Genomic DNA, 27,444 nt, shown 5'->3' on the forward strand with positions numbered 1-27,444 from the left:
ACTACTCGAGTATGAGAGGACGCCAGATTTACAAGGAGCAGAGATTTTGCCTGGCCAATTGGTAAACTACACGTCTCGCAGTGCGGTTCACAAAGAGGATTTTTAGGTCTCGATAATATTATTATTGCACATGAAGGCAACTGATCTGCGAGGCGCACAGATTTTGCCTGCACGTTTGTTAAAGTGACAAAAGATAAAGATAGTTATTTTTTAGTTTGTATCACGAAAGCTGGAAATTAATATTCTAGATAGAAAACTTTATGTCCAATGTTATGCTCATCACATCAACTATTCTAAAACCTGTTTCACATTATTACCGACGTGACAATGAAGTTTCATGCACAATCTTCAGAAACGGCAGCTATTCTTTGACAATTATATGGCTATTGAAAAAGTGATGATTTTTATTCTCGAAGGACAGAATTATAATCCCATTTGTGGGTGCTTGAGTGTGAAATAGAACACCATGACACTCAAAATAGCTCCACATCAGTCTCACAGAATATCTGTAATTGGCAGCAAAACAAGGAAGATTGTGTTCTAAACACACAAATAAATAATGAGATACCATTCAAGAGGAGGTCCATAGCGAGATTCGCGAGGGGCTTCAAAATTGGTTTCAAGAGAGCGGTTCAAGACAGTGTACAAGAGGTTTTTGGTGCTTGAGTGTAAAATTGAACACTATGACGGTCAAAATATCCACATGCTAGGCTCACAGAATATCTGTAATTGGAAGTAAAACTAAGTAAAGCTATATTCTAAACACACTAATAAATAATGTGGTACCATTTTAGTGTAATCAACAGGGACCTCAAGAAGGTTCTTCCATAAGAAGGTTCGTGAGGAAGTTCAAGATTGGCTTCAAGAGATAGGTTCATGACAGTATACAAGAGACTGCATAGGAGAACGTACAAGAAAGGATACAATAGAGGAGTTCAAGACATTGCTTCAACTTTTGGGTATTTAACACGATTTTGACACAGAGCTTCAACAGAGGGGTTGAAGAGAGTATTCGGGAGGATGTCCATATTGAGATTCGTGACAGTGTTCAAGGGATGGTTCAAGAGATAGTACAAGCAAGAGAGGAGTTGAACGCAGAGGTTCAAAGGAGGGGTCAAGACAGGAATTCAGACGGGGGCTTAGAACTAGTTTCCGAGACGGTGATTCCCGAGGTATTGAAGACGTTGTAGTTCAAGAGACAGTACTATAGTGGGTACAAAAGCATGTGCAAGAGATGAATGTGTTACTTAGATGTTCTATTAAAAAAGCAAAGCTGTAACCAAAATGCACAAAAATAGCCCAGAGAAAAATGGCGTGCGTCCAACAGCACAGCCACAGATGTGCTCGTCCCAACATGAACCCCAACAGAGCTGAAGGGGACCCAGGCGATATGGTCGCTCAGTGGACGAAGTCCCCCCAGGTGGTCCACGTGTTGTTCCAGCGCGCAGGGTCCGCATTATCGTCGGCGTCGACGTTGAGCGGCTGCCGGGCTGACCGCCTGTAGAGGTCCAGCACCTCCTCGAACCGGCGGCCGAAGCGGCCGTCCGGTCCACTGTAAAGGTTCCGCCTCTCGCAGGGGTCCGCCTCCACGTCGAACAGGCACGGCTCCACCAGCGGGTCGCACTCGACTGCCTCTCCGTCGTCACCGGGGCACTCCACCAGGGCGGCGCTGCGAGCGGCCGCCACAGTCTCCCCCGTCACCTGCCAAAGTCACGTAGTGGTATCGCATGGCGCATAGGTAATGAATATGTTAACGCAGGACGAACATACACCAACGTAGTAAAAAGTAAACACATGACAGACATTAGAGAAAGTGATGGGACGATGACACCAAACGGTAATAAATAAGTCGCAGTAAACCACTTTCCAGCTCTTTACGCACAAGAAGAGAAGAAACGAGGGGAGAGCAGTAACCGTGTGACATGAGGAATTCATAAATATTACAGAATTGGATGTGTATGTGTTTTTGTGTATGTGTGTTGGTACGTGTGTGTATGTGTGTTCCATGTCTTCTAAACCACTGGACCGATTTCAACCAAACTTGATACACATATTTCTTACTGTTAGCCAATAATGGCTGTATTGGCAAGAACGAGCTACCTATGAGAGTCCTGGAGATATGACGTCATGAAAAAGGAGATGTGTGGAAAAACTGCCGCATCATGCGTTACTCCATTCGCCATAAATTTCGCTGACAGTATCCGAACATGCTGCTAAATGCATCTACAAAATGCACGGTAAGACACATAGTTTAGGAGATACGATGTCTTAAACAATGAGATGCATGAAGCTCAAATATACCGAAGCGCTAAAGAAACTTGCATGGGCATGCATGTTCAGATACAGACAGAATTTGGCGCTGTGGTCGCCAACAGCTATATAAGACAAGTGTCTGTCACAGTTGTTAGATCTGTTACTGCTCCTACAATGGCAGGTTATGAAGATTTAAAAGAGTTTGAACGTCGTGTTGTAATCGGCCCATGAGCAATGGGACATAGAATCTCCGAGATAGCGATGAAGTTGGGATTTTCACGTACGACCAAGAGTACCGTGAAAATCTGGAATCCGTCAAAACATCATATCTCCGACATCGCTACGGAAGGAAAAAGATCCTGCAAGAACGGGACCATCCCTTCCGCGAATTTCTCCTGCTTTCAATGCTGGGCCATCAACAAGAGTCATCGTGCTAACCATTCAACGAAGGCCCTCTTGTGTACCCTTGATGACTGTACGAAACAAAGCTTTACGCCTCGCCTGAGCCCGTCACCTCCTACATTGGACTGTTGGAAACATGTAGTCTAGTCCGATGAATCTGGTTTCAAATTGTATCGAGCGGATGGGCGTGTACGGGTGTGGAGGCAACATCGTGAACCCATGGACCCTGCATGCCAGCAGAATAATGGTGTAGGGAATGTGCAGTTGGAGTGATACGGAAATTATAGCAAGACAATGCGACACCCAACATGTCCAGAATTGCTATAGAGTGGCTCCAGAAACACTCTTCTTAGTTTAAACGCTTCCACTAGCCACGAAACTTCCCAGACGTGAACGTTATTCAGCACATCTGGCTCGCCTCGCAACGTGCTGTTCAGAAGAGATCTCCAGCCCCGCGTACTCTTACGGATTTATGAACAGCCCTGAGGATTCATGTTGTCAATTCCCTCCAGCACTACTTCAGACATTAGTCGAGTCCATGAAACTTCCAGGCAGATTAAAACCGTGTGCCGGAACGAGACTCGAACTCGGGACCTTTGCCTTTCGCGGGCAAGTGCTCTACCAACTGAGCTACCCAAGCATGACTCACGCCCCGTCCTCACAGCTTTACTTCTGCCATTACCTCGTCTCCTACCTTCCAAACTTTACAGAAGCTCTCCGGCGAACCTTGCAGAACTAGCACTTCCGAAAGAAAGGATATTGCGGAGACATGGCTTAGCCACAGCCTGGGGGATGTTTCTAGAATGAAATGGCAGAAGTAAAGCTGTGAGGACGGGCGTGAGTCGTGCTTGGGTAGCTCAGTTGGTAGAGCACTTGCCCGCGAAAGGCAAAGGTCCCGAGTTCGAGTCTCGGTCCGGCACACAGTTTTAGTCTGCCAGGAAGTTTCATATCAGCGCACACTCCGCTGTAGAGTGGAAATTTCATTCTTGTCGAGTCCATGCCACGTCGTGTAGCGGCACTTCTGCCTGCTCGTGGGGGCCCTCCACGATGTTAGGCAGGTGTAAAAGTTTCCTTGGCTCTTCAGTGTACATGTGTTGTTCATTACATAGGCCAGTCAAATAGTAGTTTTCTCGTACCATAATTGCGGAAGTTTGTTGCTCGACGGTTCTACATCGTTTCAGGGGTGCTGAATCCCAATTTGATGTTTGTTGCGATGCAGGACTTTGGCTTGATGACGACAAACGAAAAGAAACCCAAAATATCTGCCCTTTTTGGGTTTTCCCTTATATCTAGAAAATTCCGCCATGGTCGAAGATGATACAACATTAAAGGAGATAAAATGTCCTACAAAATGCACTACTCAGTGCTGATTGTCTGACGAGTGGTATCCGCGCTAGAGCGCGCTGAAAAGCAGTGATTTTTCGGCGCTTCTGCGAAAAGGCTAAAAACGCCAACTCCCACCCACTACAACTCGATTAATACACTTGTTCTCATCGAATACCTCTACACCACACGGGGCATCAAATTTCCTACAAGAGACCTTCGAAATATTCTCTTTTCTCATAAGGGTGCAGGAAGCAAGGAGAGAAGAATGAAAAATACCTTCTGGCCCCTGTAGCCACATGACTGTTTACACTCCGCTATCTTCATCGTTGCTGTACTTTCGATGTATTACGCATAAAAGAGGTTATTTTCAATGGCTGGCGATGAATGTGATGAATACATTACCAAATTTACAACATATTAGGTAACTGACACTGAATAGAAAAATGAAAATGAAATGTGTACGTATTAGCATACATGTGTCATGGAAAGAAGGCATTTTGAACTCAGAGATCGGTCATCACATCGAGTAGATTATATCGAAAACAAAAAAGCATTTAGTGATGGGGTGTGGATATAACAGATAGATAAGTTATATAGTGAAAGATCAATGTATGAAGAAATACCTATACTTATATGCACAGTTTGCTTGTCCCCGTTCCACTGTTGGTGGCCTATGCCATGTTTCTTGAGCACTAGAAGGTCCAGGTGAAGGTTCTTGGGTAATCGAAGGTGCAGGAAAAGTAGCAGGGGTATGGAAACACCTGCATAAACAGTGAGTTTTTGGTGATCTTCAATCTAAGAAATTGTAATTGAATGATCGATGGTAATTTATTACGATAGACAAAGATTGATTATTAGAGATGCAAAAATATTACACGAATTAATATCTTCAATCACCTTGGATGGTTCGGACAGTGGTACTGTAAGACGCTTATCCAGGTAATCTTCGTCTTCTGTATCGAGATTGTTGTTGATGTTACAAAACGACCCTCCACTTTACTGCCACGTTTCCGAGAAAACAGTTATAGTACTCTCGGGGGAGAAGGTTTTCCGTTTGGAAATGGATGCCAACACATTTTTGGTCAACTCCGACCATAACGTGAAATGAAATCTCATCTCTGCAAGCTTGACTAATAAAAATTGGGCACATATTAAGTCAAGTGTTTCATTCAGTACTGCCACCTCCTCACATGTGTGCTACTCCTGCACACTGTAAGGATAAAAACATGAAAGAAGTAGAAAACGAAAGCTGATGTCGACGAGAAATTAGAAAGAACCATCCACACATGCAGGAAGTTGCCAAACCCAGATGGATTTTTATTGCTGTTAGGATACGCAGATGCTATTCTTCAAAGAAATGTGTCAGAATATGAGACACCCGCTAAACCCCCTTGGCATAACAGCTGATTAGGATTTTGGAAAGGACCAAATAAGGTTTGGGTCAGTTTCACCTTAAAATTGTAATTTATTGTAATTTAATAACACATTTACAACCAAAGCGGCACATAGCCGAACTTTTACAAGTACGAGTTTTCACGGCTGAAGGCCCCCAAACAAGAAATCTTAAAAATCAACAAGGTAAATTTCAAGTGAGTGGAAACAGTCAGCTACAATTACAAATAAAGTAATATATATATATATATATATATATATATATATATATATATATATATATATATATATATATATATGCGCTGAAAGCCTCAAGACAAGGGTGGATAGACAAACATAAACAAGATGAAACATAAACGGCTGAAGGCCCACAGTAAAATTTCCAAGATTTTAAAATAAATTACCATAACCTTTCAAAGACAGAAGGCCGCAATGTTTAAGCTTAAAAGGTAATTTTAAGAATAAGGTTCCAAGCCGTAATGTTTAAGCTTGAAAGGTACTTTTAAGAATAAGGTTCCAAGGCTGAAGGCCCACAATTAATTTTCCGAAATTAAAAAAAAAGTATAACCACAAGCCTTAAGTTTTAAGTAGCTGAAACCGTACTGAAAGAAAAGACAACACAACGTCAATAACCTTTCAGCAAATATCCACTTACCAGAATTAAAAATTATTTACATAAAACACTGTAAAACCAAGAATTTTTCTTTTATTGGCTATGATAGATTATAAACAGACAATTAACACCAGTGAGAAAGACAGTAAAGACAACAGCACTCAGAAGCCTCCAAGGAATTGGTCTGCCCTCATTCTCTTTGGTGAGACAGGTGCTGAGCCCAACTACACTTGATCCGTCGGAACCTAACCAAGCGACAGCCACGGACCGCCTGACAAACGACTTGCTTGACACCAATCGGTACATGAGAATTCAAACACAAAATGTTATGGGAGTGATTATCCACAGTCAAATATGTATATGTATTAAGCTGTCAAAACTACACACCGTGTTGGACTGCGACAACAGGTGAAGAAAGGACACTGCCTGAAATTACGTTGGTGGCCAGGACAGGCAACTGTAGCAGTAACGGCAACAGGGCAGAAAATTCCGCTGATGCACTTGAACTGCAATCAACCAATATAGTTAATTCCACCACATGGCGGCTAAATTTGAGCAATACCAACACTTGGTATTGCTCACAGGAAAATCTCCCCAAACGGCGAACCACCGAAACGAACCACACAACACGAATAGACGTGGCTTGGGTACTTGAAACCACTACTCAACTTTGACGTCCTGGGTCGGTGAACCACGAAGCTCGTAGTGATCGGACAGCTCCACACACTTTCTGACATTGCGCAGGGACCGCTAGCGGATCAAGCTGACTGCACCTCGTGGAGGTAACTTCCCTGGTCCGCAGCAATCGACCGACTGCCCTCAGACCCCTAGCCGGAAACAATATGCACGAATCCGAAGGTGGTACACGGTGCAAATATCGATACACATCGCTGCTGCCACACATAGTAACAAGAAGAACCACAGCGTAACTGCAACAAGGGCGGGATACCAAACACAGATAGTCAGCCAAGTTCACGAAAACGCACAGTCGGCGAGCAAAAACTGATTTTTTTTTTCTTGCAGTGTCACGGCAATTAATTCACGCACTTGGTGATACCGGTCATTACGGGCCACCTTCAGATCATTTAAGCTTATTGTCGAGTGGCATAGCAACTTTGTACCTACGTACAACAATCCCAGAATTAGCGAACAGTGGCTGTAGAAAGAGTCTTCGTCACCATCATCCGTCATATAAGCATCTTCCAGACGTTTCGTTAGCTTTGCACTTCCAGAGTTGTCCTGTTTGTTCTTTATGTCGACAATTTTGCTTCCGTCAGTTCATCCACTAGGTCGTTTCTTATCACGTTGTAGTGACCACAGAATTCTCTTAGTTCATATCCAATCACCTCGTCTTGCTAAACGCCTATGCCCGTTTCTCTATCATAATAGTGTAAGGGGTACGAGTGTCGGTAGTGGTACGACATGATTACGCACCGCTGGTTCTCTGGAACCTTCAGAGCTTTGCACGCTTTTTCCGGCAGGGGGCGAGGCTATGGAATATTCCTTCAAATTTCGCGTTTCGCCTGGAACAGTGGTACGAAGCACAGCCTCACCAAATGTTATGGACAGGCCGACGGCGGAAATGCCACTTTATACGCGTGGTCACCGTAACAACTTCGGCCGTCCGTCTACGCTTCCCATCCGATCCAAATTCACAACCCGTTACACACTCGCCCACACTTAGGTTTTCCCTGATCTCGCGAAATCGCTCATGGCAAATGCCGGCGTGGTCCCTCTGAAAGGGCGCGGCAGCATTTCTTCCCCATTCTTCAACATCTACAGCTACATCATACTTCCACAAACCACCCAACGGGCTCTGGTGGAGGGTACTTCTGGGATCACTAACTCATTCTCGCTTTCCTGTACCACTCGTGAATGGCGTGTGGGAATGATTGTCGGTAAGTCTCTGTATTAGCTCTAATTCCTCAGATTTTCTAGGGGTGGTCATTTCTCGAGATGTTTGTGGAAGGGCGTTACATGCTTTCCAACTCTACCCCAAAGTATTCTCTCCAAATTTCAATAGTAAATCCTTTGTGATGCTTAACTCCTCTCCTGTACCGTCTGCCACTGGAGCTTGTTGAGCATCTCGGTAACGCTATGGCGTCGACTAAACGCAATCCTGTGACGGAACGCGCCGCTCTTCGTTGGATCTTTTCGGTTTCTTCTATTAGTCCTACCTGGTAAGGATTCCACACTGATCAACAATACTCGAGATGGGTCTAACAAACGCTTTGTAAGCCCCTTCCTTACAGGTGAGCAACATTTCTTTTTAATATTCTTCCTACGAATCTCTGTCTGACATTTTCTTTCCCTACTATTATCTTTGTGTGATCATTCCACTTAAGATCGCTCTAGACAGTTAGGTTCAAATGGCTCTGAGCACTATGGGACTCAACTGCTGTGGTCATTAGTCCCCTAGAACTTAGAACTACTTAAACCTAACTAACCTAAGGACATCGCACACATCCATGCCCGAGGCACGATTCGAACCTGCGACCGTAGCAGTCGCACGGTTCCGGACTGCGCGCCTAGAACCGCGAGACCACCGCGGCCGGCTCTAGACAGTTAGTCTTGGATATACTACAGTAGATATAGTTTCCGTTAGACTCTCATCAACAGTGTTGCCTTACAGTAGTGCGTTTCTTTTCTTATGCATGCTCAATATATTACGTTCAGTGTCACTGCCAGTGCCTACACCATCCATCTATCCTCTGCAGGTCGTTCTAGAAATCGATACCGTGTTCTGGAGTTGCAACTTGTTTATACACAACACCGTCCTCTGCGAACTGTGTTAAGGAGCTTCCGACTCTTTCTATTAGATCATTTATATACTGCTGTCACACTTTCTTAGCGTGCTCTTGAATTTACCTTTACATCCGTTGATTTTGTTCCGTTAAGAGTGACATATTGAATACTATTTGTAAGAAAGTCTTGTTTCCAGCGCAAATCTGGTCAGGTACTCCGTAAGCTCGTATTTTTTTCACCAAACGGTAGTGTGCGTCGGTGTCAGATGCCTTCACGAAGTCAAGGAACTCGTCGTCAACCTGTGCGCCGTTGTTTATGGCATGCCTCGATGTGAAAGGAACGTTAAGATCTCCCTCCCTTCCTGTTGATTAGTCTTCATGTCTTTGCTCACATCCCTTCTGTCACCACCTCTACAGCACCCGTGCCTTAAGAGTTTTCCCGCAGGAGACTGCTGACCTGAACACGTTATCCTCAACATGGCACTAAAAATAATGTGTATCATGGCTACGTTTGGTCAACATTTCATCCAAGAACTGACGAACCTTCGTGCTGCGGTACACCATTTGGTGAAACATCACCCGTTGTAGAAAGCCTTGTAACCGCTGCAGCGTCTGCGACGGAAGAGATGTTCGCGGAGACGTGGAAGGAAACTGAGCGTCATCTAGACGTTTTACGGGCAGCAAACAGAACATTGCACATCCATGAAAAACTTGGGAGCTAGCCTAAAATTTGCAACAAATCGGGTTGCTGTAGTTCCTTAGAAAAAATTTTTGGTAGTCAGAGTAGGACTTTAGAGTCAACTGTAATGTACTTTAGGCGGCAGTGAACCAAATATTGTGACTGTTTAATATGAGTAGCGAAACAACAAAGGCAGATTTCGATGTGAAAGTGGAATTGAATTTAAATGTTTGTGTAAACTTGGTTGCGTCTAGCTATTGCTACGCACAAATTCAATAAACGAAAAAAGTACACTGAGGTGACAAAAGTAATGTCGACATAATAGTTTTCTTTGTATGGCAGCACGTCATAATGCATAAAATGACCCAGAACTAGGCGGCCGCAACCGAGGGCGAAACGCTGTTTTTTTTTTCTCTAGCAGCAGTAGTTTTATACATTATGACGCGGTACCATACCCAGAAAACTTTTATGTCGACTGACTCTGGCCTCGTGAGCCTACGCAATTATAAAAGTTATGTAGCAGTGATATGAACATATTCAGACGGCTGTAGTACGGCATACTCAAGGTATAAAAGGGCAGTGCATTGGCGGAGCTGTCATTTGTACTCATATGATTTATGTGATTAGATTTCCGAAGTGATTATGGCCGGAAGACGGGAACTAACAGACCTTGAACGCGGAGTGGTAGTTGGAGCTAGACGCATAGGACATTCCATTTCGAAAATGGGGCGCATGACCTCGCTTGTTTGGTCCCTTTCCGCAAATCACCCAACCTATTTCGGAAATCGTTAGGGAGTTCAATATTCCAGTATCCACTATGTCAAGAGTATGACGAGAATACCAAATTTTAGGCATTGTCTTTCACCAGAGACGACGCAATGGCTGACGGCCTTCATATAACGACCGAGAGCAGCGGCGTTTAAATTGAGTTATCAGTGCTAACAGCTAAGCAACAATGCGTGAAATACCGGCAGAAATCAATGTGGGTCTTACTACGAAAGTATTTGTTAGTGCAGCGCTGCGGAATTTGTTGTTAATGGGCTGTGGCAGCACACGACCGACTCCAATACCAGTGCTGACAGCACGACATCGCCTGTAGCGTATCTTTGGGGCTCGTCACTTTATCAGTTGAACCCTCGACGATTGGGCACCCGTGGTCTGGTCAGCTGAGTCTCTATTTCAGGTTAGAACTGAAGCAAAGTTCGAGTGTGGCACAGATCCCACGAAGCCAAGAACCCAAGGCTCTGTGCAAGCTCGTGGTGACTCCATAAAGGTGTGGTCTGTGTTTACATGGGATCTTGGTCCTCTGTTCTAAGTGGACCAATCATTGACTTCATGTTCCCAAAAAGCGATGAAATTTTTACAGATGAAAATGTGCCATGACACTCGGCCACAGTTGTTCGCTATTGGTTTGAAGAACTTTCTGGGCAGGTCGAGCAAATAATTTAGACACCCACATCGCCCGTCATGAACCCCATAGAACATTTATGGGAGGTAAGTTCGTGCATAAAATCAATCACTGGCAACACTTTCACAATAATGGATGACTATAATGGCAGCATGAATCACTACTTCTGTAGAGGACCTCCAATGACTTTTGAGCACGTGCCATATCGACCTGTTGCACTATACCGGGAAGAAAGAGGACTGACACGATATTAGGAGGTGTCCCATGACTTTTGTCGCTTCAGTACGTTATGAAATGTTATCCTTTTGATTTAAATGTGAGAAGACTTCATGGTTCGTAAAGAAAAGAGACATGGTTTCTTTTGGTCAACACTGGCGGGATTTACGCTGAGCTTGTTTTCTCTACGAGCCTCTCCTTACCCACGCCCGATCGTCACAAGGAAAACGGTTCCAGTTAAGAATCAGCAAAAATACAGGGCCAGGAATGTTACAACAGTCTCTATTACGTCGTCAGCTTCTCGATTTTGACTGATTAGTTCGTTTGTTTTTCTGCCCTTTCTTGTTATGGCCAGCATGCAGCACTCCATCCCTCGATTTTTGAACTGTCTGCGAATTTAACGTTCAAGTTTCAATTACAGTAGTAAGTCAGTACGGTATTGATAGTTCGTTCGCTATAGACATTTCGTTGGAGTCATACTGGGAATTTACAAACGAACACAGCGTTCAGTTTCCCATATGAAGTCCTAGCTATTCCTACGCTAATGTTTACTTGTTAAAGCATTCATCCGCTTATCGTTTTCATTTGTCTAAAGTATATTAATTCCTCAGCTGTGTCTATGGCATAATCACGAATCTCTACTACTCCATTATCGGTGTACCAATTACTGTTTTCCTACCAGGACACCAATTGTTCATTATTTTGGTGTTATTGAAATTAATCTTAAGGCTTGCTGTCATATCTACATCATTTATTTCCTCCATCCTCTGCTGGAGTTTTTATGGATCCTAAAAAATCGAAACAAAAGTCTTCAGCCAATCAGATCTCGCTTAGATAACAAATATTGATATATATATAATCCTTCTTCGTCCCAGTACGGTGATTTAAAGACGTAAAAACTGCAAAAACTACTTTTGTTGTAATAAAGTCACCTTGCTTAGCTCCTTTGTCAATTCTCAACTTTTCATTCTCTTGATGTAAGTTATTGGAGGCTGCAGCCTCGCTGTTTTATACATTGCGCAACAAACTGACATGCATTTTCCTTCGGTTCTCAGACGCTAACAGCATATATTTCATTTTGATCATAGTTTATACATCCGATACAAAGTGGTAACTAACATTCGTGGCTTCTTTTTGTGACATCGTTGACAGAAGTGGGTTGGTCTACTATGCTATACATACTTTTAAAGCAACAGCTCACGAATGGTTTGTGGAATCGAATTTCAAACCGGCACACGCATTTAATACAAAGAAAATTCATACACTGTTGCTGTTCCTACCATAGTCTATGGATTCATAGCAGGCAGTAGGGTCAGACAGGCCAGTGAAGTAGTTCCGAAAACATTTTCCAGAAATTCTCTTGAGCAGCTGATTCGACAACCTGCTCGCAAAGGAAATATTTTGGACCTTGTAGCTACAAACAAGCCGGCAGTGACACTATAGTGAGAGGGATTAGTGGCTATAGTGTCATCGTAGGGACGATAGTTACTAGCTAATAAATCAGTCAGTTAGGCTGCAAGAGGTAAAAAATTACAAGAATCATTGAGTTCAAATATGATTAATGTAGAGGCTTTATGGTCAAAGTTTATATCGACTGCAAATCGCGCTCTACAGTAGTATGATGCGACCAAGTGGATTATAGTCGCAAAAAACCAACTGTGGTTTAATACAAAAACTCTGAAAGTGCTGAGGAAGCAGATTGTTGCAATTTCGGTTAAAAAGACACAGAAATGTTGACAGACAAAAGTTAATGGAAACCGGTGCGTCTATAAGAATATCGAAGAGCGAAACCACTGCATTGCCGACATATGCTAGCAAAAGATCTTGCTGACAACCCGAGAAAATTCTGGTCTTCTGAAAAATAAATAAACGAGTCAAAGGCTACTATTCAGTCACTCGTCGACCTGTCTGATGTTGCAACACAACGGAGTATACAGATAGCTCAAGTATTAAATCCTTCGACCGTCGCACAGAGGGCGTTCGGAGGACGTAGAAAAAGACATCTCTATCGTTATTAACTAATTGAAACAGTTGTAATTAAGTAATTCATCTGGTAGGATGGAACACCGATTCGCTTTCACACAGAGTACTGGACGATATTGGCTTCTTACTTTATCGCGAAGCTCTCGTCCAGCGCAAACTTCCAAGCGACTGGAAAAACGCAAAGGCGATTCCTGTGTTTAAGAAGGGTAAAAGAACTGGCCCGAAAAATTGAACACCAGTACCTTTTAGCGTCGGTTTACTACAGAATTCTTGGGCATTTCTGAATTCGAATACAATAAATTTCGTTGGGACAAATAATTTGTCCACAAATCAGCTCGGATTTAGAAAGCATCACTTGTGTGAAACTCAGTTGACTTTTCCTCACACGGCACCGTATGCTGCGAACCATGGATGAAGGGCAACAGACTGATTCAAATTCCTAAATTTCTGGAAAGCAGACCACTGCACTACTGCTGACTGTTTACGAAGGACAGAGTTAGGTTCTTGGATACGTGAGTGACTTTGAGACTACTTAAGTAATAAAAGCGAGTACGATATCCTGGAGTGAAAGCGTTCATCAGAGAAAAGGATATCGTCAGGCATGACCCAGGGGAGTGCGATATAGAACACTTTTGTTCTCTTTAAATACAAATTATCTGTTAGTGTGAGTTGAAATCAGCTACTGTCTGCTGATGACCCTGGGGCATACGGGAATGTGCCCTTTCTGAGCGATTGCAGGAGGATAAAGGACGCCTTAAGCAATTTCTATTTGGTGTGAAGAATAGGAGCTTGCTCTGAATGGAGAGAAAAATAAGTTAATGCAGATGAATAGCTAAAACAATCCTGTAATTTTCAAATTCTGTATTAGCGGTGTGGTGCTTGATACAGTCACGTCAGTTAAGTACCCGGGCGTAAGTTGCAGAACGATATGAAATACTAAGAGCTCGTAAGGCCGGTAGTAGGAAAGGAGGATGATCGACTTCCGTTTGTTGGCAGAATTCTGGGAATGTGTTGCTCATCTGTAAAAGCGTCCGGGATCAGAACACCAGTTAGAATCGTTTTTGAATACTGCTCGCGTGTTTGGGATCACCAGCAGGTCGGATTCAGGGAAAACATCGAAGCAATTAGGAGGTGTGCTGCTAGATTTGTTACCGGTGAGGTCAATTGACATGCGAGTGTTACCGAGATGCTTCGTGAACTCAAATGGGGATCCCTCGAGAGAGTACGACGTTCTTCTCGAGGAACACTATTGAAAAGACTTACAGAACCGGCATTTGCGCTGACAATATAACGATTCTACTGCCACCGAAGTAGATTTCGCGTAAGGACCATGTAGAAAAGGTAAGTGGTACTGGAGATCGTACGGAGGCGTGTAGACCATCGTCTTTACTCTCACTCTCTCTGTCTCTCTCTCTTTCTCTCTCTTTGTCTCCATCTCTCCATTTGCGAGTAGATTAGGAAAGGGGATTACCGTCCGTGGTACAAGGTACCCTCCGTTATGCACCGCATAGTGGTTTGTTGAGTATGGACGTAGATATAGGAGGGAGGCACGATACTGCAGTCAACCTTCAATCATTGGAGTACCTTTAATATCTTTCATGTTTAGAAAACAGTGCATAACAGTGTCTGAAATCTCCGCAACATGGCATAAATTTCACAAGATGCGAATGGAACAGTGACCCGAAAGTGCAGACTAAATTTCTTTTGCTTCACGTCTATCGTCACCAATTTGTAGATACTCAGACTCCCGGTTACGGTTAGCAATAACCATCTGCAGATCTTTCATTACGTTACTTTTGATGTCAATTAGTTTTAAAATGTTCAAATGTGTGTGAAATCTTATGTGACTTAACTGCTAAGGTCATTAGTTCCTAAGCTTACACACTACTTAACCTAAATTATCTTAAGGACAAACACACACATCCATGCCCGAGGGAGGACTCGAACCTCCGCCGGGACCAGCCGCACAGTCCATGACTGCAGCGCCTGAGACCGCTCGGCTAATCCCACGAGGCTTAATTAGTTCTGCTTCTCGTCTCCATAAAGTTTGGTACTAAAACACGTAATCACTAGTAAACAAGGTGAGCGTATCGGAGCCGGCCGCGGTGGTCTCGCGGTTCTAGGCGCGCAGTCAGGAACCGTGCGACTGCTACGGTCGCAGGTTCGAATCCTGCCTCGGGCATGGATGTGTGTGATGTCCTTAGGTTAGTTAGGTTTAAGTAGTTCTAAGTTCTAGGGGACTGATGACCACAGCAGTTGAGTCCCGTAGTGCTCAGAGCCATTCTTTTTTTTGTGAGCGTATCGGTTACTAGCAACGAATTACATCTCTGACTTTTTATAGAGACGTGCTGCATAACTAATTAACGTCGAAAGTAAGGTGAGGAAAGATCTGCAGATGGTCATTGGTGACCCAAACCGGAAGTCTGAAGACCTACAAGTATGTGACAATAGACGTGAAATAAAATAAATTTATTCTAAAAATTGCTACGAGTTATGTTTATGATTATGACCAATAAAGTCTTGTAGCGTGTGTGTACACCTTTCGTCAGCGATTAAGCTTTTGCGAATGAGAGAAACTCGTACATTAGAAATCATGAAAAGCCAGCATTTCTTGTGACGTAAGCCATGCGAGCGTAAAGCGCGCTCCGTCCAGGTAACAAAACGTTTCCCCCGGAAACAGCTGCCAGGAGATCCCTGAGGCTGCCGTTAGGAGAGCGCGTGCAGATACTATCGCGGCACTTTGCAGATGGCATCGCGCTTGCGTAAGTACGCAAAGTGACGTGGCTGCGAGGCGAGCGTCTGCATGCAAAGCAGCCGACCGCACAATTGCTCGTTAACCTCGCTGTTTCCTACAACTGCCAGTTTGCCTCCTAATGATCGAGCTTCTGGAGGATTAACGATGCGTAATACCAACGCACCGAATGGAGTCTCACTCGTTACACTGGTGGGTCGTCTACTAATTAAAATAAAGCTAAGTAGACTATTTAAAGTGCACGTTTACATTGTATAAGTATAAACATATATTACGTACTTTGTACAGGGTGTTTCAAAATTTCTATACTAAAATATAAGCCAAAAACTGTCTGCGCCGCTTGTTACTGTTATTCGTATTATCGGATTCCACTCTTACACGCAAGTCCGTCTCTGATGTCGAACTGCTATTCACAGTTGCTGCATAAGTAAGGTGACAGTAACTTTGGGAGCATCAGACATCATCACCTCACGTTTAACTCACATTTTATTAGTTCTTTCGAGACGTAAGCTAATGTTTGAATTTGCCTTGAATTCAGTTCCCCCTATGATTTCATTTTTTTGTTTAAAACATTACTATGACAGAATTAAGCGTGCAGAAATGTATTGTGCTCGTAAGTTTATCATGTAAGAAAGGATGTTATACTACTGTGGCATTTACGGGGTGTCCAATTGGTAAGAGTGTGACGCGCATGTTGAGACAAGGGACGTCAGTGGGGCGGTCGGATTGTGGGGATTGTCGGAAAGGGGCAGAAAGGAGAAACATGCGGGAGGACAACAGTGAATGTCGAGCGGTCACGATCGACAGTGTTTCCACGGAAACGACAAAAATTAACAGTTCTAAAAACCATGTGGAGGGTGCAAGAAGGTCTCGAGCTTCGTGAGTAGATAATAGCTGCAGTACTGGATGTATTACAGTGTCTGCCAAAGTATCTAACATGATTGAAGTAGATGCATTTGGTACTAACTCTGTAAAATAACTTTTGGTGCCGAGAACGTAGGTGATTAAAACTAATCTATAGTTGAAGAAGAAATACAGTTGTGGGATTCTTCTATAACGTAATCGACGAATTTTACATCGTAAATTTATAGTGATGTCACCGTTATGGGAGCGATGCCCTAAAGCACGTTCTTTCAACATGAGTACAATGGACTCAGTACTCAAGAACAGACATGTTGCCGTGAATTAGTGATTCATTGCATAATTGAAGTTTTGCCACACATGACAGTTAGTACCAACGGTGGCGTTGCTTTCCTGGAGTGGTAGTGTGTGCCCCTACTACAGAACTGCCCAATGCAGGCATCCACCCCCCCCCCCCCACCACCACCGCCACCTTGCACAAATCCTAGACAATGATCAGCGTACAATGACAGCTGAAAGGAGTCGGTAGTGGAACAGCGAAGCGAAATCATATTAGATGGGAACTGGACAGTAGCAGGCCAAGACTCTGCGGGTGTCTGGGCCATGGCTGGCGTGTCATCTGGTCTTGTATACGCTCCGCCATGGCAGGCACAGGGGTCTGGCGTGAGACCGGTGGCACCTGGAAGGATGGATGTTAAACAACATACTTCAGGTACTTCACATATAGCTTGTAAGGGGTTCACTAGCCTGCTGGAGCAAATGTAATTTCGTCAAACCAGGAATATATGAAGGGCTTATTTCAATAGTAGTGCAACGGCCTTGCCGCAGTGGATACACCGGTTCCCGTGAGATCACCGAAGTTAAGCGCTCTTGGGCGTGGTCGGCACTTGGATGGGTGACCATCCAGGCCGCCATGCACTGTTGCCATTTTTCGGGGCGCACTCAGCCTCGTGATGCCAATTGCGGAGCTACTCGACCGAACAGTAGTGACTTCGGTCATGAATACCATCTTAACGGCCAGGAGAGCGGTGTGCTGACCCCACGCCCCTCCTATGAGCATACTCCACTGAGGATGACACGGCGGTCGGATGGTCCCGGTAGGCCACTCGTGGCCTGAATACGGAGTCCTTCGTGCTTATTTCAACAGTGGTACAAGTCCATTGTTCTTCATTCTGAGATATAGAGTGTTAAATGAGCGCTGAAAAATCTGCAGTTGAGATATTCAAGTGGACAAGGGAATTACCGTCCCATTCTACGTGTTAGTCGCGGCTAGTGTCTACTACTTTGGTTCAATGGGCTATGAGCACTATGGGACTTAACTTCTGAGGTCATCAGTCCCCTAGATCTTCAAACTACTTAAACCTAACTAAGCTAAGGACATCACACACATCCATGCCCGAGGCAGGATTCGAACGAGCCTAGAACCGCTCGGCCACAACGGCCGTCTAATTCCAGTTATCAAGCGTTTCCTGACGGTTAGAAGATTTAACATGTTTAGAAATTTTCGCAAAAAATTAAAAAGAGAACATAATTCACTGAAGATTGATGAACAATTCTCATTCTGTATGTTTGTACATGGCTATATTCTTGCATCCAATTGACTATTATTTGATTATGAACTGTCCATCGCTGTAACTTTTACTGTTGTATTTTCAGCCACATTTATATCATTGTAATGTAGAGAACATATGGTATTTTATAATAGTATTTTGCTGTGTACTGAAATGTCGATTTGCATTTTCAAGGCATTTGTCAGGGCAAAGAAAATTAAACTGGAAGATGTATTTTAAAGAATGTTACACCGAAGGGGGTCATCAGTATTCATCTAAAGGAAACAACTGATAAAAATTTTGGGACTTGCATGAGTGATACAAACAGAAAAGAAGAGTATACAGAAACTTTTACCTTCTTCTTGTAATGTAAGCATTACATTAGATTTTTCTTTTAAATTGAATTTTTTATGTCATGATATTTACTTTTAATATTATAAAATGACCTTGTGTAAATCAATTTGCCAATTAAAACTTTCTTTTAAGGTTACGTAATCTTTCCTCTTACACCAGCAACATTTGATAAAAATGCAATTTAGGGACATAATGGATCTAGGTAAGCAATAGTGGTTGAAAATATGAATCTCAAAAGCCGAAGATAGAACAGACAGGATGACTTTCACTCTCCATTATTGTTAGTGTGATTGAGGAGTTTAATTTTCGGTTCAAAAATTGTTCAAATGGCTTAACTTCTGAGGTCATCAGTCCCCTAGAACTTATAACTACTTAAGCCTAACTAACCTAAGGACATCACACAGATCCATGCCCGATGCAGGATTCGAACCTGCGACCGTATCGGTCGCGCGGTTCCAGACTGTAGCGCCTAGAACCGCTCGGCCACCCCGGCTGGCTGCATAGGATGATATTTTGTGACTTTTACTTGTTACTGAGTGGTGACTAATGACTTTGTAACAGGATTTTTCCTCAACAGCTTTATGGTTCAAATGGCTCTGAGCACCAGGGGACTCAACTTCTGAGGTCATTAGTCCCCTAGAACTTAGAACTACTTGAACCTAACTAACCTAAGGACAGCACACACATCCATGCCCGAGGCAGGATTCGAACCTGCGACCGTAGCGGCCTCGCGGTTCCAGACTGCAGCGCCTAGAACCGAACGGCCATTTCGGCCGGCTAACAAGTTTATGAAAAGGATAGTTGCTTCTCACCATGTAGCGAAGATGCTGAGTCACAGATAGGCACAACAAACAATGGGAAAGTGAGCTTTCGGCCAACAAGGCCTTTTTCGAAAAATACACACACACACACACACACACACACAAGCAAACGCAAATCTCACGCACATGCAAGCACGAAGACAACCATTGATATTTTCCAGAAATCTAAGCCCAGGATGGAGACTGGCGAACCTCGTCTTATTGGTAGCCCACCAATGGAATGTCTCCAGACAGGTCTTCGGATTGAAATCTCATTGATTGTGTTGAACCGTCTTCAGTGACGAGTCCCAGTCACAACTGAGCCCTGATGACCAGTGAATACTTGTCTTGAGGCTACTCGGTAGTAGTAGGCTACCATCAGGACAGTCGTCCATCATATGTCCCAACAACCAGGAGTGATGGTCTGGGGTGACACTTCACTACACTGGAGGAACCCTTCGGTTGTCATCTGCGGCATCATACAGCATAGCGGTACGTCGAAATTTTACATCCCGTTTTGTTGCCCCTCATGGTAAGCCATCCTGAGCTTACATTTCCGCAAGATAATGACCGCCTGCCCACGGTGAGAGTTTCAATTGGTTGTCTTCATGCTTGCCAAACCCAACTTTGACAAGCAACGTGGCCGGATCTCCACGAAATTGAGAATGTTTGGAGCATTATGGGCAGGGTTCTTAAACCAGCTCGGGGTTTTGATGATGTAACGCGCCAGTCGGACTGATTTTGGCAAGATATCTCTTAATAGGACATCAAACAACTCTCTCAATTAATGCCAAGCCGAATAACTGCTTGCATGAAGGCCAGAGGTGAACTAATGCACCATTGTCTCGCTCAATTTGTGAACGTCTGTCTCCTATTGAATAAATCATCAATTTTTTCTGAAATAGTGTTTTATTTTTTTTTATTTTATTCTTTTTTTTTCTTTTTTTTTTTTTTACATCACACCTATCAGATTCCGTCCCATCCGGTTAAATACTTCGTGGTGCGCTGTTTTCTTTCAATGTGTGCACCTAAGGAATGAATACAAACATTAGGCATCGGAGTATAGACGAAGGACATTTTGTAATTATTGTATGAGCCTACAACTAAGAAAAATAAATGTCAGTCATATGTTGCTCAAATTGCAAGCTGTTGTGGTTCAGGCAGTGATTCAGGTGTAACAAATAATGTTAAACATCTCAAGAAACGAGAAATGAAATTTGTTTGGTTACGAGGCCAATAGCCTGAGTTCTAACTGCACCAGATGTTTTGAAACGAGGATTTAAGTTTAACATGAATGAAATTAAAGGTATTACGTTCAGCGTATTTTGGAATTGTGTATGTCGTACTCCATCCAATCCTTCATTATATTTGTAGTTTTGATGATGGATCACACTGCTTGATGTATGTACCGCTATCGTACTAGTTTTCCTTTTCCTTTTATGAGGCTTAATAAAGGATTTTAAAAGACTTCAGATCAAAGTACTTTTTTTCTAGGTGTTTAAAGCTACTTTGTTTTTTTGAAATACACGGAGCTGACGAAAGTCATGGAATACCTTCTAATGCCATGTCGATCCTCCTTTTGCCTCGCTTAGTGCATCAGCTCGAGTGGGATGGACACGGGAAATAGTTGGAATCCCCCTGTAGATATAATGTTGCCGGTGCAGGTGTTTGTGCACGAACTGACCTCTTGATTACAACCCACAAATGTTCTCTAGGATTCGCATCGTGTGATATGGCTCGCCAAATCACTCCCTCAATTTGTCCAGAATGTTCTTCAAACAAATTGCGAACAATTGTGCCTCTGTGACATGGCGCACTGTTATTCATAAAAATTCCATTGTTGTTTGGGAACATGAAATCCATGAATGGCTGCAAATGGTCTCCATGTGGTGGAACATACTCCTTCTCAGGCAACATTCGTTCACTTGGACAAGAGGACCCAGTCCATCTCACGTAAACACAACCCACGCCATTATAAATCCACCACCAGCTTGCACCGTAACTTGTTGGCGACATGGGTACATATCTTCGAGGGATGTGCGCCACACCTCCTGCCAACTAAAATCGGGACTCATCTGACCAGGCCAAGGTTTTCCAATCGTCTGGGATCCAACCGGTAAGGCCACGAGCCCAGAAGAGGCGGTGCAGGCGATGTCGTGCTGTCAGCAAAGGCACTCGCATCGGACATCTGCTACCGAATAACATTGACATCAAATTTCGCACCACAGTCGTAACGGATAAGTTCGTTGTACGTCCCACATTGCTTTCTGCAGTTATTTCACGAAGTATTGCATGTCTGTTATCACGGACAACCCTACACAAATGCCGCTGATTTCTGTCGTTACGTGAAGGCTGCCGACCACTGTGTTGTCTGCGGCGAGATGTAATGGTTGAAATTTGTCATTTTCGGCAGACTCTTGACACTGTGAGTCCAGCAATACTGAATTACACTAAAGATTACCGAAATGGAATGTCCCATGCGCCTGGCTCCAACTACCATTCCGCGTTCAAAGGCTTTTAACTCCGGTCTAGCACTTTAATCACGTCGGAAACGTTTTCGCATTATTCACCCGATAGCTTCGCCAATGCTCAGGCACTTTATACCTTGTGTATGCGATACTACCGCCATCTGTAAATGTGCATATCGCTATCCCATGACTTCTGTCACCTCGGTGTAGCCGGCCGAAGTGGCCGTGCGGTTAAAGGCGCTGCAGTCTGGAACCGCAAGACCGCTACGTCGCAGGTTCGAATCCTGCCTCGGGCATGGATGTTTGTGATGTCCTTAGGTTAGTTAGGTTTAACTAGTTCTGAATTCTAGGGGACTAATGACCACGGCAGTTGAGTCCCATAGTGCTCAGAGCCATTTGAACCATTTGAACCTCGGTGTAATGTATCTTAAGACGTGCAGGATTGGCATCGTCTTCCCCAGGCGCGGTCAAGGCATCCAGGGTTGCCTATCTTACCTTGCATTAAATATTCTCTTGGACCGTTTCAATTTGCCCACTCTGTATACAGATAAAGGACAAGGTGTAGATCGCCACCACACTCTCGACGGGTTGTGTGCTCTGACAGTGTGCGCTGAGTGGCAGGGAGCCCTTATCGCAGCACAGTACCTTGGTGTAGCGGGACAGCGCCCTCCACGCCGGGCTGAGGTAGACGCTCGTGACGTTGTAGTGGCCGCGGCGTCCCGGCGACCCCTCCCAGCCGTCCAGGAACCCCAGAAACGCCGATCCTGAGGGCACGCACAACACCACAACACATACCGTCAGACGTCTGCAGCTGCTCTCACTACTGTGTCGCTGCTGTCCGTGAGGAAATTACTCGTGACAGAGACTGCAGCCTCATATTGACATACAGGACGCCAGTTATTGAAATATATGAAATACCCTCATAACTTCTAAACGACTTGCGTTGTGACGTTCAAACTGCATGATTGGCCGCGGGGCATTATGGGAATTAGTATGTGCAAGTATAGTTTGGTTTTGCGTTGGAGCCCACATTCATTTGCATGGAGTCGTCAATAGGCAAAATGGGCACGTATGGGGGACTGAGAATCCGCATTTCGCGATCGCGAATGCCCAGTCACGAAATAATGACTGAAATATTCCATGATGGCTCAGTGACTACCGAACGATACGTGAAAGGTTTGGAAGATGATTTCATCCCTATTATCCAGAGTGACCCTCATTTAGTCAAGATGAGGTTCACGCAAGATGAAGCTTTGCCCTATCGAAACAGATATAAGGTTACAGTTAGGTGGTTTCTTATTCTATGACAACATAACTGTGTAAGCTGTAATGGTATTGCTTAATATTGCAATTTTTTCACGGAAATACACGCTTTATACAATTTACAAAGCGACAAGACAGTTGTCAAAATGACGCATCTTGGCCTGTGAAAGGAAACGAATCCTAAACACAACAATATTAAATTGTAACTCTCAGAAAGTTAAATAAACTGTTGTGTACATGGTCCCTCGTAGTCAGCGCATACACAACTTTCCCACTAGAGCGCGCCCCGCTAAGCACAACAGCGCAGGCACAGCGCTCGTCCATCTCCGCACTACGAGATGGCGCTGTCTTAGAGACGGACCATATTCTGCTTCCGCCGATCCGCGTATTAATATGCAACGCAGCCAATGAGATTGCTGCTAACGTAGAACCTTTTCTCCTCGCGGATCACACTCGCGCAGTGATACATGAACGCTCGAGGTATTACAACGAGTGTACAGACCTCCGATTAGTCAGTCTGCATTAGTCTGTAGTCAAGTTTCAGTCTGCGCCTAATAAGATCATCATATTCCTGTACATAGCCATAAAGAGAAATGTATAGACACTTTGTCAAGTATCAGAAATATGTGAGAATAAGATTAACGTACCAAGACCAAAGGAACTTCAGATTGTTAATTGTAAACAGCATCCAGAATCAAGTTGCGTAATGTCTATCCTTTTATTATTTTAATAAATGTGTGTGAAAATTAATCAAGTTCTGTTTAAAGTCGGTCACCGCCAATCTGCTACTCTAAGCGTGCACGTGGCATTTCTATCGTCTGACCAAACGGCAGAAGATAAACACGCCACGATAAGACCACGAGACATATTGCTGACACTCGCCTACTTCGTTAGAGCGACAAGTCAAATAATCTGATGGTGTATGTACCGAAGGTCTTACAGTACGCTCACCACAAAACCTAAACACAGCAATATTAAATTCTAACTAGAAGTTTCTTTACAAAATTATTCTTACCATTACGTTACGATGTTGGCCAGTACTACGACAAATCATTCGATTCTGGTTCAAAGTTCGGAACTGTTTTTTAGGACGACAATCAAGTGTATGGAGAATGGTTAGTTTTGTGACAAGTTGAGCAAAAGATTACCCAAGGTCGCTGGAGTTTACAGTGGACGCAAGCTGGTGAGCGAATACGTTTATGCCTCTGCACGCAGTATTTACCTTAGCTGCGATGAGTTGTTGTCTGCATGGCTGCTCTCGCCCACTGAAGTTCCTATAAAATCCAGTTAAGCCTTTGATGAATTTTCCAGCACAAACTCTCCCTATGTTTCTCGATATGCGAGAAGAACTCACCCCTAGTCTCAGACTATGGTGATATAGACACACATGGCGCGCGCAGCGTGTATATTATAACGCCCTCTCAGTTCTCGCAACAACAGTTAACTACCTGGCTTTTTAGTTTCTCCACAGGTGGAGATCAACGATGCTACAGCTAATTTCTAGCTGGAGATCAGCTGCTGTGAACGCAGTGTTCACACAAGTTTCTTCTCAGCACCATACAGAGCGTTTTACGCTCCATTCTGCACTTGACGCCAGTTCAGAGAAGAGTCCCCGAAAATTTTCGTCTTGTCTTCCCCGTAGGTGAACTCTATCCCCATCTCAGTTATTTTGCTCTCCACGTCACAGCTTCTTATCGATCAGTAGGAGCGTTCCTCTTATTTTGTGGAGGGTTCTACTATTAAACTGCGTCGAAATATCGGCACTTTACTCCTTCCCGTTGCGTTTCAGCCAACTGGACATTTTGTGTCGGCCCCAGATGATTAAAAAGTTACATGTGTCTATCACGTGTGTACCACTTGCTGTTCGCGTGATCGTATGCGTTACTGGTTTTGTTCATATCCCTTTGGCATTCCGAAACCCAGTTTTCTACAGCTTCTTTCTGTCCTACTACTTCTGGCTGCCCCATTAGTCGCCCTGCAGTATGCGTGACCTGTCTGGTCGCTGACTCCCGCCACAGGACACCCCCCCCCCCCCCTTAAGAGCTTTCTGTAGTGCCTCCCGGGGTACGGCCTCTGCGCCTATCTGCACTGGCTTCCACTCAAAACGTTTCCTCTCGCTGCTTGTTTCACCTTCTGATCATTGGCATGCATTATGTAGGAGAGGTGTGTTAATACCATCGATTGAGTGTCATCCCTTTTGCATTACATACATATAGGTAAATCTGCACATTACCGCTAATACAAGTTAGGTGTCATATTCACCTTCCCGTTACGATGTATGAACTCGTATGTAAGGTGCGCAATTGACCTTCATTTAATCTGCCATCTTACTCAGAAGAGAGTTTGTTGTCCTGGAGGAGCACATTGCGGACTGCATTGTGGCTCAGGGGTACCCAGAGAGGACTGGAATGGTCCTCGATTGGCCACCGGATCTGAACGTATACGACTCCTTTTTGTGGGACTGTATTAAAGACAAGGTGTACTTCAATAGCCCCAATACCATTACTGAGCTGAAGACAGTCATTGAGGAGATCAGTGACAGCATCGGTGTTCTGACCCAGCGGGTCATGCAGAATTTCGCTATTCGTCTCCGCCACATCGTCGCCAGTGATGGCAGGTGTATCGAACATGTCATAACCCAAATCCGAATATCTGTAGTGACGTTCACATATTGAATAAAGTGTGTGCACGCCGTAGTTTGCAACTAATTCACGTTTCTTTACATAGCTGAATAATTGTCACCCAGTGTTCACATATACAGAGAGTGGTAATAACTAAACAGGTGGTCTTCCGAGTGCTGCTGTGCAGCACGCTCAAACATCGTCGATATGTTCACTAATCGGCGCGCTCGAGGAGTATGCTGAAAAATAATAGTTCCACTTTATGACACCAGGTGAAACTATGGCACTATTAGTACTGAGAATGTGGTGTGAATGCAGAAAGAGGGGAAGAATGATCGAACACATGAAAACGGCGCTTCTGGCACGTTTGTCAGTACGTATGCAAAAACATGCGCTACCTAATGTGTTACAAGACATAGCGCTTATAAACAGGGTTGTTCTGGAGCTCGTACCTAAGGTTCTATTGGTGGTAGAAAGGTAGTGTCGAGTGTTCTGGGTAGCTCTTGGGTTACGGACCATCTGTATATCCAACAGAAGTATACTCTTATTGTCACTATCCAACGGTACAGAGTAAAAAATATGAATATTCAATTTCTCCTGCTTAGGCTAATGGAGAAAATGATTTGGTTCCTTATTAAATTAGATGTGATCTACGGTGGGCCATGAGGGGCGTCTGGAGGCACCTTTAGTTCATCGGAGGTTCCTTAGGAAAACGAAAAAACATGTTAATTTTAATTTTAATAATCAACAGACTCAGTTGCACTGTTTACCTAGAATTTACATAGGTTTCAGTCGGGATAACCCAACCTTCTTCAGAATAACAGTAACTACCGTTCGTACATAGTGGACATCGCAAGCTAAAAGTACAAATCCATAAATTATCGTCAGACTGTAATACGTATCTGGAACTGCCTAGGCGTAGGCCCCACTTCGCTACCGCGATGCGTCAGCCACGAGTGCTGTACTGAAACTCTTGGTGATTCTGTTAGACAGCCCTTCTCTATAAATTCACCCATTAATGCGACGCACATTCCCAACCGATGGATGACTTGATGCGATCGAGCTCCATCTACTTCTACAGTATATACATAGTCCGCAAACCACCGTACGGCTTATGACGAAAGCTACCTGGTACCACTACCAGGCATACCCTCTACCATTTCACTCGCAAATATTTTTTTTTGGTCATCAGTCTACTGACTGGTTTGATGCGGCCCGCCACGAATTCCTTTCCTGTGCTAACCTCTTCATCTCAGAGCAGCACTTGCAACCTACGTCCTCAATTATTTGCTTGACGTATTCCAATCTCAGTCTTCCTCTACAGTTTTTGCCCTCTACAGCTCCCTCTAGTACCATGGAAGTCATTCCCTCATGTCTTAGCAGATGTCCTATCATCCTGTCCCTCCTCCTTATCAGTGTTTTCCACACATTCCTTTCCTCTTCGATTCTGCGTAGAACCTCCTCATTCTTTACCTTAGCAGTCCACCTAATTTACAACATTCGTCTATAGCACCATATCTCGAATGCTTCGATTCTCTTCTGTTCCGGTTTTCCCACAGTCCATGTTTCACTACCATACGATGCTGTCCTCCAGACGTACATCCTCAGAAATTTCTTCCTCAAATTAAGGCCGGTATTTGATATTAGTAGACTTCCCTTGGCCAGAAATGCCTTTTTTGCCATAGCGAGTCTGCTTTTGATGTCCTCTTTGCTCCGTCCGTCATTGGTTATTTTACTGCTTAGGTAGCAGAATTCCTTA

At 44.0% G+C, this 27,444-nt stretch overlaps 1 protein-coding gene across 1 annotated transcript in view; it reads right to left on the reverse strand.

Moving 5' to 3' along the window:
• Positions 1 to 1,162: 1,162 nt before the first annotated feature.
• The window catches only part of LOC124788397 (arylsulfatase B-like), a 375,465-nt gene continuing 349,183 nt past the window's right edge, over positions 1,163 to 27,444 (reverse strand). Inside the window, 2 exon segments of the mRNA XM_047255663.1 lie at positions 1,163 to 1,701; positions 22,447 to 22,565. Coding sequence (XP_047111619.1) covers positions 1,399 to 1,701; positions 22,447 to 22,565 — 422 coding nt within the window. The 3' untranslated portion in view covers positions 1,163 to 1,398.

The sequence above is a fragment of the Schistocerca piceifrons genome, chromosome 3 (genome assembly GCF_021461385.2).
Source record: "Schistocerca piceifrons isolate TAMUIC-IGC-003096 chromosome 3, iqSchPice1.1, whole genome shotgun sequence".
Classification (NCBI taxonomy): Eukaryota; Metazoa; Arthropoda; class Insecta; order Orthoptera; family Acrididae; genus Schistocerca; species Schistocerca piceifrons.